General features: G+C 41.1%; 2 protein-coding genes across 4 annotated transcripts in view; one reads left to right on the forward strand and one right to left on the reverse strand.

Moving 5' to 3' along the window:
- The first annotated feature begins 2,622 nt into the window (after positions 1–2,622).
- Positions 2,623–15,079, forward strand: LOC116391421 (GTPase HRas). 3 transcript variants are annotated; one of them, XM_031861988.1, is made up of 6 exons: positions 2,623–2,926; positions 3,155–3,267; positions 4,137–4,315; positions 4,584–4,743; positions 4,888–5,033; positions 15,039–15,079. In XM_031861988.1, exons 2-5 carry the CDS (start codon positions 3,157–3,159, stop codon positions 4,999–5,001), a joined length of 564 nt encoding a protein of 187 aa, XP_031717848.1. In that variant the 5' UTR covers positions 2,623–2,926; positions 3,155–3,156; the 3' UTR covers positions 5,002–5,033; positions 15,039–15,079. The 3 variants fall into 3 exon arrangements, with proteins under 3 accessions (XP_031717848.1, XP_031717846.1, XP_031717845.1); XM_031861986.1 differs by lacking the exon at positions 15,039–15,079 and adding an exon at positions 8,789–8,820; XM_031861985.1 differs by lacking the exon at positions 15,039–15,079 and having other exon boundaries at positions 4,888–6,394.
- Positions 6,413–15,082, reverse strand: part of pold1 (polymerase (DNA directed), delta 1, catalytic subunit) — an 11,109-nt gene continuing 2,439 nt past the window's right edge. Inside the window, exons 7-27 of the mRNA XM_031861984.1 lie at positions 14,287–14,401; positions 14,000–14,129; positions 13,715–13,881; positions 13,483–13,587; positions 13,227–13,367; positions 12,968–13,078; positions 12,616–12,807; positions 12,442–12,530; positions 12,212–12,328; positions 12,010–12,123; positions 11,599–11,746; positions 10,526–10,621; positions 10,230–10,367; positions 9,849–10,024; positions 8,844–8,996; positions 8,641–8,743; positions 8,406–8,538; positions 7,904–8,017; positions 7,713–7,765; positions 7,224–7,321; positions 6,413–7,122 (exon numbers count right to left, since the gene is read on the reverse strand). Of these exons, the coding sequence (XP_031717844.1) occupies positions 7,035–7,122; positions 7,224–7,321; positions 7,713–7,765; positions 7,904–8,017; positions 8,406–8,538; positions 8,641–8,743; positions 8,844–8,996; positions 9,849–10,024; positions 10,230–10,367; positions 10,526–10,621; positions 11,599–11,746; positions 12,010–12,123; positions 12,212–12,328; positions 12,442–12,530; positions 12,616–12,807; positions 12,968–13,078; positions 13,227–13,367; positions 13,483–13,587; positions 13,715–13,881; positions 14,000–14,129; positions 14,287–14,401 (2,581 nt within the window). The 3' untranslated portion in view covers positions 6,413–7,034. The remainder of the gene's footprint in view (positions 7,123–7,223; positions 7,322–7,712; positions 7,766–7,903; positions 8,018–8,405; positions 8,539–8,640; positions 8,744–8,843; positions 8,997–9,848; positions 10,025–10,229; positions 10,368–10,525; positions 10,622–11,598; positions 11,747–12,009; positions 12,124–12,211; positions 12,329–12,441; positions 12,531–12,615; positions 12,808–12,967; positions 13,079–13,226; positions 13,368–13,482; positions 13,588–13,714; positions 13,882–13,999; positions 14,130–14,286; positions 14,402–15,082) is intronic.

Below are 15,082 nucleotides of genomic sequence, written 5' to 3' on the forward strand. Positions count from 1 at the left end.
GTGTGTGTGTGTGTGTGTGTGTGTGTGTGTGTGTGTGTGTGTGTGTGACAGTGAGTGTGTTGTTGCGTTGGGTGCAGGTGCTGAAACATTGTGAGGTGAGCGTGTTATAATAAGCACAGCAGTGCAGTAGCTACCCTGCCATTTCTCTCCTCCTTTTACACACAAACACACACTCAGTAAGCCAATATCATGCATTTCATGCAGTGAAGTGCACCATGCACAGTGTGCAGGGGAGTGGTGGCACACTATTTGGTATTTGCATGGCTGTGAAGCCCCCATGGAGACAGAGTGAGATTAGGAAGTATTATCACACATTATCAAAGGGCGTGTTAAGGTTTGGTACCAATCATGGCCAATCACGTCAGCTCCTCTCATGCCCTTTAAAAACAGCACCCGCTCCATCTAGACGCACTGACAGCTGGGTAATGTAGTGGACAGTCCAGATGTGCTTCTCCTGAGAGGACACTAACATGCTCATACAGGAAAGGAACTGTTGTGTTGTACAAGCTGCACAGTACAACTCTTTGCGCCTGCACAAAGAGCCAACACATATGAAACAAGATGTGCATGCACATATCCGTGCACACACAAACACACCCTCTGCCCTCTGCGTGTACACGGGTCGTGCCAAAACACAACTCTCTTTTTTTAAAGTAAATTTGCGGACAAGAATCTAGTTCCATTCAATTTATAGAGAGCTTGTGATTTGAGCTCACTTGTGAGAAATACACTGCTGGAATGTTAAAACTAATATTTGATTCAATTCAGGGTTTAATGGTAAAATGTGTTTGTATGTCAATAAATTATTTAAATAAGGGATTAAGGAAGATTTTGTTGCCAGTGAAATATCTAAAAGTCATGAATGATTATTCCTGTGAACGTTTTCATTTTTAAGTGTTGTATCGGTGTATTTTTAATCAAGTTTCTCTTAGTCTAAGTTCATGGCTGTTACAATTTTGTCCTCCTTGATGAAATGTGTGGTGAGTATCAGTGTAAAAATAACAAAGGAAACGATCATATTTAAAAAGGCAAACATTTGGAAAATATTCTATGTATAAAAGATGTATATGTGAGATATCCTTGTGTATAATAAAAGGTAAGCAATTTAAGATGAGGTCACTATTTCAACACAATCATGTCATCCGGATTTATCACCTATAGTATAATGCTGCATTCAATTTGTGCAGTTTTTTTTTTTTTTTTTAAACATCATGGGTGCAATGTCAGTATTCTGTTCTCTCTCGGGACAGATGGTTGCAGGATTATCTCTGTGATTTTAGGCAAAGATTAGATAGGAGAGCAGATGCACTCAGTGGGAAACATGGACGTCACAGACAAGGAAATGGAGGAAGAGGGACCAGAGGGTGGGGTATGATCTCTCTCTCTCTCTCTCTCTCTCTCTCTCTCTCTCTCTCTCTCTCTCAAACTCAAACTCAAACTCAAAGTAAGTAAAACAAGAAGATAAGGCGATTTTCTGTTCGTTTGTTTCTGAACGATTCAGTTAATTTTTATTTTGAAAAGATTCACCGGAAGTGACGAATTCAATATAGTGTTGCAGTTCTTCACTGCAACCGCTAGATGGCGATAAACACATGTATCTTTATACTCAAGCTACTCAAACAAGCTACGGACCATACAGCTTTGAAGCTGATTCACCACAGTGATATTAATAACGATTGTACTGTCATTACATTAAGAGCCACGAAATTTATTTAAGTGATGTAGTTCTTGACTTTAACCACTAGAGGGCACCAAACACAAACTCGTGATTTTAAATAAACTCAACCGTATAATATCTTGACTTCCGGTGTGAACATCTCTAGAATGTTGATCTGTTCTCCACACCAGAAAACAGTCGTTAGACCAGCAACAAAAATACTATTATTATTATTTATTAATGGTGTTATATTGCCGTGGTTATTTGTAATAGTTGGTTGACCGTATTGATAGTTTTGTAGTGCGCACTGTGACCACTGGAGGGCAGTGAAGAATCAATCTAACTACGGACTCATGTAAACTCCACCAAGCGACAAGCAGGTGTCAAGTTAGACATAATGCAATACTAACACTTCCGCCAAACGTATTTCAAAAATAAAAGCCCGATGGGTAAATCAAGGTGGGTAATTCACATTCACAATGATAGAAATGATTGTAGAGCTGTTCGTAAAGTTTTAAACGGGTTTTATGAGACAGATTCAATTAGTATTTGCATGAGTATGATTGCAATATTCAATAAAATAAAATACAAAAGGAATGTATTGGCGTCATACGTTTACATTTCCCAATCAACTGTGAAACACAACACAAAAACAATGTACGTACAATAAGTAAATATCTACTAGTGTACGGAAATATGTGAGCAGAGCTGTATCACATTACAACATTGTAAAAATATATAAATAAATATGTAAATGTATCAGTATAGATATATTTAGGGTTAAGAAGAACGTCTTCTGGGAGAGGAAAAAAGTTTGCCTGAGAGGCCACGCCCAATTATGGCTACTCTTCTTTATGATTGGACGGATTTGCTAGCTGTAGGCGGGGCTACAAACTGGAACTTCCCTGTGATTGGTTTGTTACGACGTCTATCAGTATGCCGTCGTTTCATTGGTTGTTTGACGACGGGGGGATTAACCTGACAACGCTGCTTTCAATGAGCTACAATGGAGACTAAATAGGAACTCGATCGAATTCAGGCTTTTAATTTATTCATTAAATGAAGTAAGATTTGTTCGAGTAGCTTCTCAATTAATGGTTTTGACACCTATTGCTAGCTAGAAAAACAAGTTGCAGACAGATCCTGAAGTTTGTCTACAAGTGTTTTGAATAAGGAAATCGTCTCAGGCTAACGTTATGTAGCGAGCTAATCTCATTTATCTCTCCGTAAACCTATCATTTCACACACGGTTATAAACCCTACATCGAGGTAAGTACCTTTAAAGAGTTCTACCGCCAGCGTTCATGCACATTCAGTAACTATGAGGAAGACTTAACGGCAGCGGGTGGGAACGTTATCCTGAAATCTGGGTCAGTCGCTTCGGCATGTCTGTGTTGGGAGGAACAGGGCAATACCCACTGGTTTTGATTTGTTCACGCTCACTTGATGCTCTGCTAATGTGAAATCCCGGCGACCTGTTGGTTTAATCCTGTGCAGGCATGACCGAGTACAAGCTCGTGGTGGTCGGGGCAGGAGGTGTGGGGAAGAGCGCCCTCACCATCCAGCTCATCCAGAACCACTTCGTGGATGAATACGATCCAACCATCGAGGTGAGAGACGAGCCATTAGACACCCTGCGTAAAGTTTAGTGCGAACAACTACATGGTCAGTGTTATGTGTTCATCAATGGGAGTTACTCTCTCTTATGTGGCTTGGAAGGTTTGGATAGTAAAACACTGCAAAGTCATATTTATTACCCTGTTCGGGGACAAACACAATCCACAGGATATGATGTGATTCTCCCTCATGAAAGAAGTACTCAGATCCTTCCATGACCTTTTTAATAGTTCATTTGTGAAGCTTGGTCTTAAAGTTCTTTGTTTGCATTTTAAAGTTATATGTAAGAAGTTGTGTTCTTCTCTAACTTCTATGATCTCCTTATCTCACAGGTCAGCGTGAGCTGGCCATTTGTATTTGCATGACACAATAAATAGCTTAAATAAATGTAGCAATACAATACTCCATTACAAGTAGAAGTACATTAAAACCTAACGAAGATAAATGTACTTATATAGGAAAAGTATTCAATATGCAGCCGAATCCAGATCATAACCTTCTAAAAGTTTATTTAAAATGGTAAAGCCTATAAAAGCAAACTGCTTTCCTGTTGGCCCTCATTAGTTTAAAATAAGTTCCACTAACGAATATAAATCAACACTTGTAACTCTGCTGAGTAATCTCTTATCTTTCTCACATTGTCGCCTAAAAATCCCCACAAATTGTTTGTAAATCTCTATTTAAATACGTTTCTGCAGGTTTATACAAAACGTCTCATTCAACAAGGTGTTGTTGCTGCAAGATGCAGCAGTGTGACTGTAAAATAAACATGGGAAAGTCCATGATGCAATCATGTGTCAGATTTCTTGACAGACGTGTTTTTGTTTTCCGCCCGTGTGATCATGTCAATGTTGTGTTCCAGGACTCGTACAGAAAGCAGGTGGTGATCGATGGAGAGACGTGTCTGTTGGACATCCTGGACACTGCAGGTCAGGAGGAGTACAGCGCCATGAGGGACCAGTACATGAGGACAGGAGAGGGCTTCCTCTGTGTGTTTGCCATCAACAACACCAAGTCCTTTGAGGACGTCCACCTGTATAGGTACAAGAGGCTTCGTGGTTGAGGGTTACACGCCTCCAGTGACGAGTCTGTAATACAATTTCTCATTAAGTTTTTGACCAATTTGTTGCTGGATTCTGTAACACATATCATCACATGTGCTTAAAAGTCCTGTGGTGCAGAATCTGGCTCGCATGTTTAAACTGATCCAAACACATGAAACAATATTGAAGAAAATATTAGGTGTTGCAAAGATATAAGAAGGGTGGCCTCGGTATCTTATGTGCTTCTGCATTTGTGTGCTCCTCAGAGAGCAGATCAACAGGGTGAAGGACAGCGACAGTGTTCCCATGGTCCTGGTGGGGAATAAGAGCGACCTGAGTACCCGCACGGTGGAGTCACGGCAGGCCCAGGAGCTGGCTAGAAGCTACGGAGTACCGTTTGTCGAGACCTCTGCCAAAACCAGACAGGTACTTAGGAAAGACAGTCGCTCTTGTGTTCAATAAGACATCTGCAAAATCAATGTCTGAAATAACACTTTTAATCACAGATCATTACAGACATTCATCTTCATTTTTTGTGTGTGACAATATGTTTCTGTCTCTGTGTTGCAGGGTGTAGAGGAAGCTTTTTATTCACTAGTACGGGAGATTAGAAAATATAAGGAGACCAACCGCAGCAACAAGAAGAGCAAGAAGAAGACTCAGAGACGTTGCATTATACTATAGCCACACACACACACACACACACACACACACACATCAGCTCATCCCTAACAGCACTTGTTTCACGCTCGTCCTCACACTCTCCTGTCTCCTCTGTCACGTCGGAGACGTCCAGCACAGCTCCGGACGGGGCAGCAGAAGTATCTAAATCCACTTTATGCTGCTGTCACAGTTTCCACCTACAGTATGTCACCACAAGATATGCAGTGTCTGTCAAGTGTGTCACGCCAGTGTTGCAGACCGTTCCTGTTGACTGTTCAGCGGTCAGGGGTCCATGGTGGTGCGTCACTGCACTTTGTACGGTCACATCGGGTGGCACATTCAGTTCCAAATCTTCTAAATTGTTCTAGCATTATTTAGAGAGGTAATATTTGTGATGCTTGGTTCATATCTTATCCCCCCCTAATAACAGAAATGATGTCACGTATTCTAGGATACCGTTTTTAATGTGAAAACATTTTGCTTTCAGGTGATTGGTTAAAACTTTTTGGAAGTTTGAAAACATCCATCTTCCCCTAATGTTGTTCATAGGTGATTGTGTCCTCTGTTGCTTGACACACAACAGCAACACCTTTTTTTCTTCTTTTTCTCTCACCATGTGCGAATGAAAATGCTGTAACAGGAGAGGATCACCGCCGTAACAAAGCCTCAAAATTGTGTTCGAGACTCCTAGGTGCACTTTATCATTTCCTGTTATGCGTTTAGTGGTAAAGATTAAGGATTAGTTGGTACCATTCAAAAAGTTGACTGTCTGTTGTTCTGATAAAACACCATATTCCTGAGTGCTCTGAGATCTGATGTCTTTGTCCATCATTGACCTGCTGTTTGAAGTGTCAGCCCTGCTGTTTGGAATACAGTGTGTGTGTGTGTGTGTGTGGAACAAAGGCCAGCTTTAAATGCAGGTTTTATGTATGTCAGTGTTGGTGGTGGTTTTGTGGTATTACATTCAATATTTAAAGACCACTGATGCTGAAACCAGTGTTTGACAACCTGGGAAATCTCTAGAGCTCACTTGTGTTATCTGATAATGCTTGATGAGGATATTAGGGCATCAGTTGTTTTTATAGCAGTGTTTGTCTTCTTTCATAATTACCGTCACTCAATGTTGTGGATGAAATTTATATTTTTGTAGCATTACAGTCACCCAATTTATTAACCTCTGCATTAAGAAACTTTTGTCCATGTATTTACTAAGATTATATAAAACTTCAACTGCTAACAGAGGTGAACCCATCCATGAAGTGTTCCTACTACCAGCAGCTTCCAAATGTCTTTTAATCTGGACTTAATTCAGTTCCATTGTTAAATGTTAAACCTTTAACGAGTCTCTCACTGACAGCAATGTAACATCTTTAATGCACTCTGCTGTAATGAACAATTAAATGTCTTCAGCTTTTATGTCTCGTCTGTTTATCTAACGGGGATCTTCACATGCAAGATGTTCAAGAGGTTAAAGGATTTTTCAAAATAAAATGCAATACACAAGAACTTCTCAACACACTAAGCAGAAAATGTGTGTATATTCGACCTTCAGTACTAAGTACCAAATCAGTGGCGACATGAAGGAATGTTTAAGGCTTGACTGAGACAATGTGAAGAAGATGGCACTGAAGTTGATTTTTTTCATTTCTGAAAAAGTTTATACTTTAACCTTGATGTCAAATTAAGATGGTGGAATGTATAGTTACTATACACCTTAGACCTCTTTGCATACAGTACACATCACATGTACATTTACTGTCTGGTGTGTTCAACAGCACTGTGGTTCTTTATTCTGTCAATTTTGTCACTTCAAATTTTTGCAGTGATTCTAATGATCATACATGACGACCAAAAAGGGATAGATTGCTTTTTGATTTTATTTTACAAAAGGAGAACTACATAACGTCATTACATTCATATTAGAAAACATAGAAATATTGTGATATATAAGAATATTTACAAGCACCAAAAGACACGGAAGAAAAATACAGCGAGACAATAAGAGTCCTTGGTCATCTGAAATGAGGCACGTAAGGAATGAGCGTGTGCGCCTCTCACCATCCAAAACGATTGACCAGAATGCTCTGGTCATCCAAGTCTTTCTGGACCTTCTTCCTCATGTAAAAGATGGGACAATCCCGACTGTAGAGGAGTCAGGGGGGGACAGTGTTATTGTGTACTTGGGCATAATACTGCAGTTAACACACAGTTACAGTAAATATATGCATATGATGTACATGTACCTGGTACAGAGCACATCGTCGTGTAGGGAGCCCTGACAACGCTGACACTGAGTCCACAAGCGAGAGAAGCGCTCCTCCAGAGTGCTCAGGTGAAAGATCTGCAATGAAAAAGCGTAATGTTAGAAAGTCATTGGACACGAAGGGGGAAAGTTATGTTTGCTTTCAGATATTAACCCCTTAATTCTTAAGTAAATTGTGCTTTTCTCGAACAGCACACGAGTCTACAGCAGCCAAAACAATTCAAAGTAAAAAAGTAGAATTTGATATTAAAATAGGCGTTCTGCTTAATCTACTTCAATATATTATATTTAATGAATTCCCTGAGCTCTGAGGAGCCACCAGAGGGCATTATGATGATTAACAACAGACAACCATTGATAAAAAACAAGACATTAAATCTTCTAATATAGTCAGAGCTGGGACTGTATTTAAATAAACCCTTTTAGTGAAGAAAATCAACATATTAAAGTATAAAGCCATCTTTCCTACCTCCTTTTGATACAGTTCAGACTCCTTCCTCTTACAGAAATGGCACACAGCCGCTACAATGACACATGTTAGAAGTTACACACAAAGTTCTTCATCATCGCTCCCACCCAGAAAAAAAGCTTCAATAAAGCCTCACTTAATAAAAGAAAGAGGAAAACAAAGAAATATCTTAAAACTCTGATCACACACACCATCCGTCTTGAGCACGGCTTTGCAGCCGATACAAGTGCTCCTCTTTTGAGCAAATGCCATGAGGCCCCCGATCTTCGAGGTCAACACAGTCTTACAGCGCGTGTGGTCGCCCTCTGAAAGATACCAGAGAATTGCTTTTAAAACTTGGAAAGAGAATTCATGCTTAGTGACATTTATTTACCAAGCATATCTAGATTACTTCTTTTGGGACACGAGAGTATTTTATGAGTTTCTTTATGAAAACTGTGCAGCTGGCAAGGTTATATATCACCCATTAGATGTCTGCACATGATCAATCTACAGATTATAAAAATGTAAAATTATTTTAAGTTACACTTTAAAATGTCAGGAATAATGACCAACACAAAAAGTCATATCTAAAAGTTTAAAAATTCAGATAATTTCACTAAAATGCAAATAAGTAATTGAGGAAAAGAATTGTGTCCGCTAATTGCCGTAATTGTAAAAATATATAACTATAATGTGTGTTTGAAGACTTACTGAGCAGGACGTTTTCTGCCTTGCTCTCTCCCAGGATGGGCTCAAATATTCTCAGCAGGGGCTTGGACAGCTGCTGCTCCAGGTAGTATTGTGTGTCGATGGGAATGTTGTTCTCCAGCACAAAGATCGGGTCCTTGAATGACATGCGGAAGAATCGCGATTATCATGGAGATTAAACATTACAATGCACAAATGAAATCAAGTTATTTAGACAATGAAGGAGAACACTCCACACCTCTGACTTCATGTATGCTGCGACTCCCTTTGCAGCTTTAATGATGACGTATGGAACTCGGTCTCCCAGGTTTGGGGCGCTGCCAGCATCTCTTTTCCTCATCCTGTAAAACATCCATATTAATGGGTCATTTTCCCCATACCACCACACACACACACACACACACACACACACACACACAGTATTATTTGAAATGAGCAGACCTCTCAGCCAGCTCCACGTGCGCCTGTTTGCCAGCGTACTCCTGGGCAGTGCGCGTTAGCTCCTTGGTGATGACGAGCTGACTAATGTCGATGCGGTTGCACAGTAGGTCCGAGATCACTTCTTTAGCATGAGCCACAGCACCCTGGGGATCCCTGACGAAACATACCATCAGCTGTGATTATTTTCATAACAAATGAATTGTGCAGGCTGTTCTCACACAACGTTCGTAGCAATATCTACGAAGCGTAATGCACTATAATTCGCATGTAACCCATGCAATCAATTCTTACAGTATGTATTTCACATAATCGTGAGCCAGGACAGGCGACGTAGTATAAAGAGCGATGAAGTCAGTATGGACAGGTCAGGGTGGATGTAAAAAGCAGGGTTTCCACACATTTTTCATAATATTTAACTTATAACTTTAACACTTATTCTCTAAATTTAAAACCATTTCAGTGCCTGGAAAATTTTCTTGATCATGAGAATCCAGAAAAACACTGAACTTTTACCCAGAAGACCGCTCGCTATTCATGTCCTGCGTGAAACCAGCATCGACCAACATTGACTTACTTGTCACTTAACTTCCTTAATAAAGTAATGCCAGCTATTTAAACCCAAATTGCCATAATTTCAAAATACTAAAAAAGTAGTTTTGTTGCGTAAACACTGCAGAGGATTGTGCCAGCGCACTGATCGTTGCTAAACAATCATTGTGTAAGATGTCATACAAACTGTTGTATGGGGATACATTGCAACGTGTGGTTAAGATTCAGCATCTGACGATAAGTTTAGATATAAAATTAAATAGTTGCAGAATCATGAAGTTTGAAAAGTTAAAAAATCTCCCGTTACAATTTTACATCACACGATTAAAAATGGATTTTTATTAAGTATGTACAAATTAAATTTTAAAAAAACATGAAAATGTATGAAGTTACTATTGAACTGATAATGCATTATGTACAATGTGTGTGTGTGTGTGTGTGTGTGTGTGTGTGTACCTGTCTATGAGGATTTTCTGCAGACAGGTGTTGATAAGGTTAGCCACCAGAGGGCAATTGTCTCTGCGGACAGTTTCAATGCCTTTACAGTCCATCTTCTCATGCGTGTCTGCACTGCCGGAGAAATACAGGCCTGCGTAACGCTTCTTGTTGATCAGCAGGTAAGGGTAGTACACCTGTGGAAGTGACAAAGATAAGCTCTCGTTAGCTGAGAGGATGCTCCATCTCTCCTGTGCTCCCAAATCCAAATCTCTTACATTTTGAAACAGTTTCTGATTCTCAAAGATGCACTCGGGCCAGAAGTGCTCAATCAACAACTTCCACAGATCATGAAATGACCCGAACAAGTGCTTTGATGAATCATGTCGACGGGAACGGTACCTTCTCAAACTCCAGCTTGATGGGCGGTGTGAAATGGGACGATATCCACTCTGCTGCCTCCGTGCCAATATCCATGGCCTCCCTCACTGTGGCAACTCCAAGCTTAACCATGACGGAATCTGTATCCCCATAAATAACCTTTGAAAGATTAAACAAAAATAAAATGTAAACACGGACACAAAGCAGGTCCATTGACACCATCAGATAGTAGGTCCTACAGTCCGCTCAAAACTCCATAAACAGTATTTCATCAAAAAAGAAGAGTTTGGGTCAGAACTGACGCATGTATGCCTCACCTTGGCATCACCTTGATAACCATTGGCAATGGTGTACTTGGACTCTACCAGTTGTTTGGTTTGTTCAATCATCTGTCTTCCAAAACCTGTGACGCTCTAGACGAGAAAAGGACATTTTTAAAGAAGTTTAGCATTGAATTATCTGCAGTGTTGGGATAAGCTTTCATGGACGAAGGTCAGACACATTACAGCCGTAACTTTCAATGTTTTATCCCAAAACTGCTCATGAAGAATGCAGCAGTCATCTTCTCAACTTCCTGTAAGTAAATCATCCTTCCACAAAACCTGCTGTGGTTTGTCTTTACACTAACAGTGAGTCTCTTTTTACACCTGATCTGTGGTTTCTATCTAAACTCTAATCTTTGCTCTACATCTCTGTTTGTCGTCTGTTCTCTGACTTCACATCTGTGCAAAACAGTGGGAAGAGTGACAGCAAGTCAAACGGGGACAACAGTACTTAGCATGAATGAAAAACAGTGTATTGTAAACATCAGAAATGTTAAGAGACAGCTTGTCGTTAGTGGTATTTAAGAGTAACGACCTACCAGCAAGTGACCAGACCAAAGTGACATTTGCAGGTTTGTTTACATGCTGTTTTACGTGCTGCAGCAGAGTACGATAGCAGTGCTCTTTTCCCTTGTGAATCTTTGTTTGTGTGGTCGCTCATTCAACAAGCGCACATGGAGGACATGTGTTCATGTTTGTTACTTGGATAAGAATGAGACGAGCAGGAGAGCTTATCTGGTTTGTTGTTGTTCAGAGTCTGTGGATCTTGTGTTGTGTAGCCGGATGCCGTTTGACTCAGTGCGACTGTCTGCTTGGCCTACAATAGATCACTGATGTTGACTGGCTGCATCGAAATATGGTATCCATATACGTAAACCTATACCTAAAGGTATCACGTAGAATTAATGTCAAACAACAGGCCGACATAACGAAACCAAAGAAATATCAAATATACATTTTCCCCTATTTTTTTTCCTCAAAGGTTGTTCAGTGATTTACAGAGTAGATATGCATGCTTTTCCAAAGGAAACATTTAAATTCAGTCGGACCCAGAGTCAAGTGCTCACCTGTGAGATCTCTAAGCAGGGCAGCTTGCCCACCTGAGCACCAGTGAAGCCATAGACGGAGTTTGCGCTGATTTTGAGGGCCAGCTGTCGGCCGTCCAGCACCTGCCTCTTGAACGGGTCAGTCTCCTTCTTTAGCTCCGTTTTGGCCCTGTGGACCCACATTGGGATAAGCTGAGAAGGAAGACACTTCTGACTGGCACACCCGTTTTATATATTTTTCCAGAGTGAACTGAACATTATCACAACAAGAGGAAAAACATGAAACACTAGTTGTGAATCAGGGGATAAAAAGTTACCAGGCTTAGCAGTAAATATGAATTTGAAGGTACACTGAAGCAGTCTACGGAGTTGCTACATTCTCACTCTAGTTCAGGTCAGTTTGATTTCATGATGCATTCGAGTAATTCAAACCTCTTCCTGGCAGAAAGCAGGTTCTCCAGGATCTCAGGTAGAAGTCCTTTCCTTACAGAGCTCTTCACAAACGTATCGCCAGTCGGAGTCTTGATGAAGTCCTCTGGTGAGAGGCTGAATACATACAACAGCTTCAGATATTAGCGCACTGTGTTGAAAACAAAAGCTAATTCCTTGTAGACTACATAAAACGACCACTCACCTCTGTCTCTCCGGTGAGCCCTTCTGCAGCAGGGTGGTGTAGCACAGATTGTGAGCCATCATGATGGACGGATACAAGGAGGAGAAATCCAGGGTGGCAATAGGTATGCTGTAATACCTAAACGGAGTAGAAGGTGGCGATGGAAAGGTATATAAGAAGATTTCATGTACCAAACCATCAACACCAAGAGCAGAGAGGAGTCATACACTCACACAAACGGATGTACATACCCTTTCTCTGGCTCAATGACAGTAGCTCCAGTGTAGTCTTCTCCTCCTTCCGTCTTTACAACAGGCATGACGAGGTCCTGTTTCATGGCCTTAACATGTACACACAGACACAGTTTACACCCTTAAATCTGTATACATGCACAAGCATCAGTCCCATGCGTTCGCCTTTGTTACCTGTCGCAGAAGCTGAGAGACGACTTTGATCTGCTGTCCTCTTGAGAGCAGGTAGGTGAGAGGCACACCGGTCACTCTGGCCATCTCCATGTAGTTAATCACACACATCAGCTTCTGCAGCAAGCGCAGCGGGAGGTAGGCGTCTTTGAGGCAGTAGACGGCCAACCGTCGACGAGTCTGTTCGTTTCCATTCTGTGATGGAGGAAAACAGATGTAGAAAAAGCAGCAACAACTCCAGGTCAGTATTTTTAAGCTTACATCATATTTTTTAGATGCGTGATGTCCTAGGAGAAAAATGATGCATACATCTGCTCTTATCCAGATACAACAAGGTTACTAGTTTGGGCTTTACCTGCAGACCAGTGATGATGGAGTGCTGCACATCCTCTTTCTGTTCTTGCAGGAAGTGGAAACTCACAGCGTTCAGTGTGTACGAACGCAGTTTATAGTCCCTGAGGAGAACCTGAGAGAAACACACCAATCAGACCGTGTGCAGAGTCTTTTTCTAAAAAAAAAAAATGTCTTACCCAAGCAATGCAAGACATACTAACTGCGTAGTAACTTTATATATTGGTAAAGGTATGATTGCTGTTGTTGCAGATGAAGCTGACCTGCAGTAGATCAAACTGAACCCGGCCCTCCATGTTAATGATCTTGTTCTCTCTGCGGCCCATCTGCTTGCTCTGGAAGTTTAGGTCTCGCAAGACTGACTTAATGCCTCGCACTCGGCCAAGGTAGGGAAAGAGATGTACCTGAACACAAAAGAACATAAAAAAAGGGGGGGGAAGCAGAAACATTACTCCTAATCTGGTATTTTTAGGCCTTGGCATTGCATGGAAGGGGTAGAGAAATGAGGCTCCATCTAACCTTTAAAGCAGCTGCCCTGTTGAGCAAGTAGGGAAAGTCAAAGTTTTGGATGTTGTATCCAGTGATGATGTCTGGGTCCACAGTCCTCAAAAACTCCGCCCAGCTCTGCTCACAGAAACGTAAACAGAAACTCAATGATGTGATAGATGATGAAGAAAAATTAGAAAAGAGAAAGGAGGAAAACATGTCAGAATACTATGTTTCAGTGCCTTACTGAAGCCAGTGTGTATACCTGCAGTAGCTGTTTCTCCTGTGTAAAGCAAAATATCTGCGAGCCCACAATGCTGGCACAGGCCTGGAGAGTGAACACGGTGCGAATGAAGGGCTCCGCCTCGCCCTGCCGCTGCACCATCGACGCTATCTGAATCACAGGGTCTTTGTCTGCTTCTGGGAAGATTCCTGGAAAGAAAGGAGTTGACAGCAGAGTCAAACTCTGCATTTGCTTTTCATCAAGTATGACAAAAAGTATGGGGTAATAATATGGATGACAATGACAAAGAGAAAGAAAGGAACCCACCTTTTCTTCCTGCACACTCAATGTCAAAGCTGAGCACCCTGAGTGGTGCAATCCTCTGCCAGTCTCCCTCTGCAGGGTGACTTATCACATCTGTCCATCCCACATCCACCTCATACTGACACAAGGACTCCTGAAAGGACAAAAAACAGTGGGAGACAGTGCATGAGCGCAGTTAGTAAAAGTCTGACTAAATAATATTTATATGAAGGCACTCAGAGGGAAGCGAACTACTGACCCAAGTAGAGTCACAGCCATTTGTTCTACGGACAAGTGTGAACCAGACCTACCTTGCCTTTGTACCGAGAATCTGTGGCCTTCATGCTCTTCTCTTCACGCACTCTGTACTTGCTTTTGGGAAGTTCAATCCAGCAGCATCCCACCACATCACAGTCCACCATAAACCTGACAACACAGAGAGGCTCATTAAGCTGAACAATACAGCTTTAGTGTTGCTTTTACTCATCAGTTGTTCTGTGAGAATCTTTAGCTGCAGCAAGTTCCCCAGACGTAACGTTTAAGTCTACAATTTGATACATTTCAATGGAATGCTTGCATTTAAACATGTATATTATAACCCACTGGTATGAGAATATGGCTGACAGTGCCAACATCATTTTTAACTTGAGAATATATAAACGAAATCTTGATATAAGTATATTCTGAGGTACATACAGCTTATAACTAAATGGACATATGAACATATTTCCATGTTTTCGTTGGTTATTTTACATGCACCACAGGTTGCACTCAGCTCACGTTCTGCACAGGCAAGAAGCCAGAAAGTTGTCAGTGTGGCACGTTTGCAGTCTTATGCAGGTAACTTGATGATGATCGTCTCTTAACTGTTGCTTTTTCCTTCTTCTGTGCTCATTGTGTGAGTTATGAGCACACAAGCAATATTCAAATGATCAAATCAAATTCCATGACAATAGAAAACCTGCCTGCATTGCATGAAAATGGTCCATTCACAAAAAAAAAAAAAAATTGTAGAAATCAAGATTCGTGCTTCCATATGACCTTTACCATTTTTATACAGCACACACACACACACACACACACACACACACACACACACACACACAC

Source organism: Anarrhichthys ocellatus, unplaced genomic scaffold, assembly GCF_004355925.1.
Source record: "Anarrhichthys ocellatus isolate YVR2014 unplaced genomic scaffold, GSC_Weel_1.0 scaffold26, whole genome shotgun sequence".
Lineage (NCBI taxonomy): Eukaryota > Metazoa > Chordata > Actinopteri > Perciformes > Anarhichadidae > Anarrhichthys > Anarrhichthys ocellatus.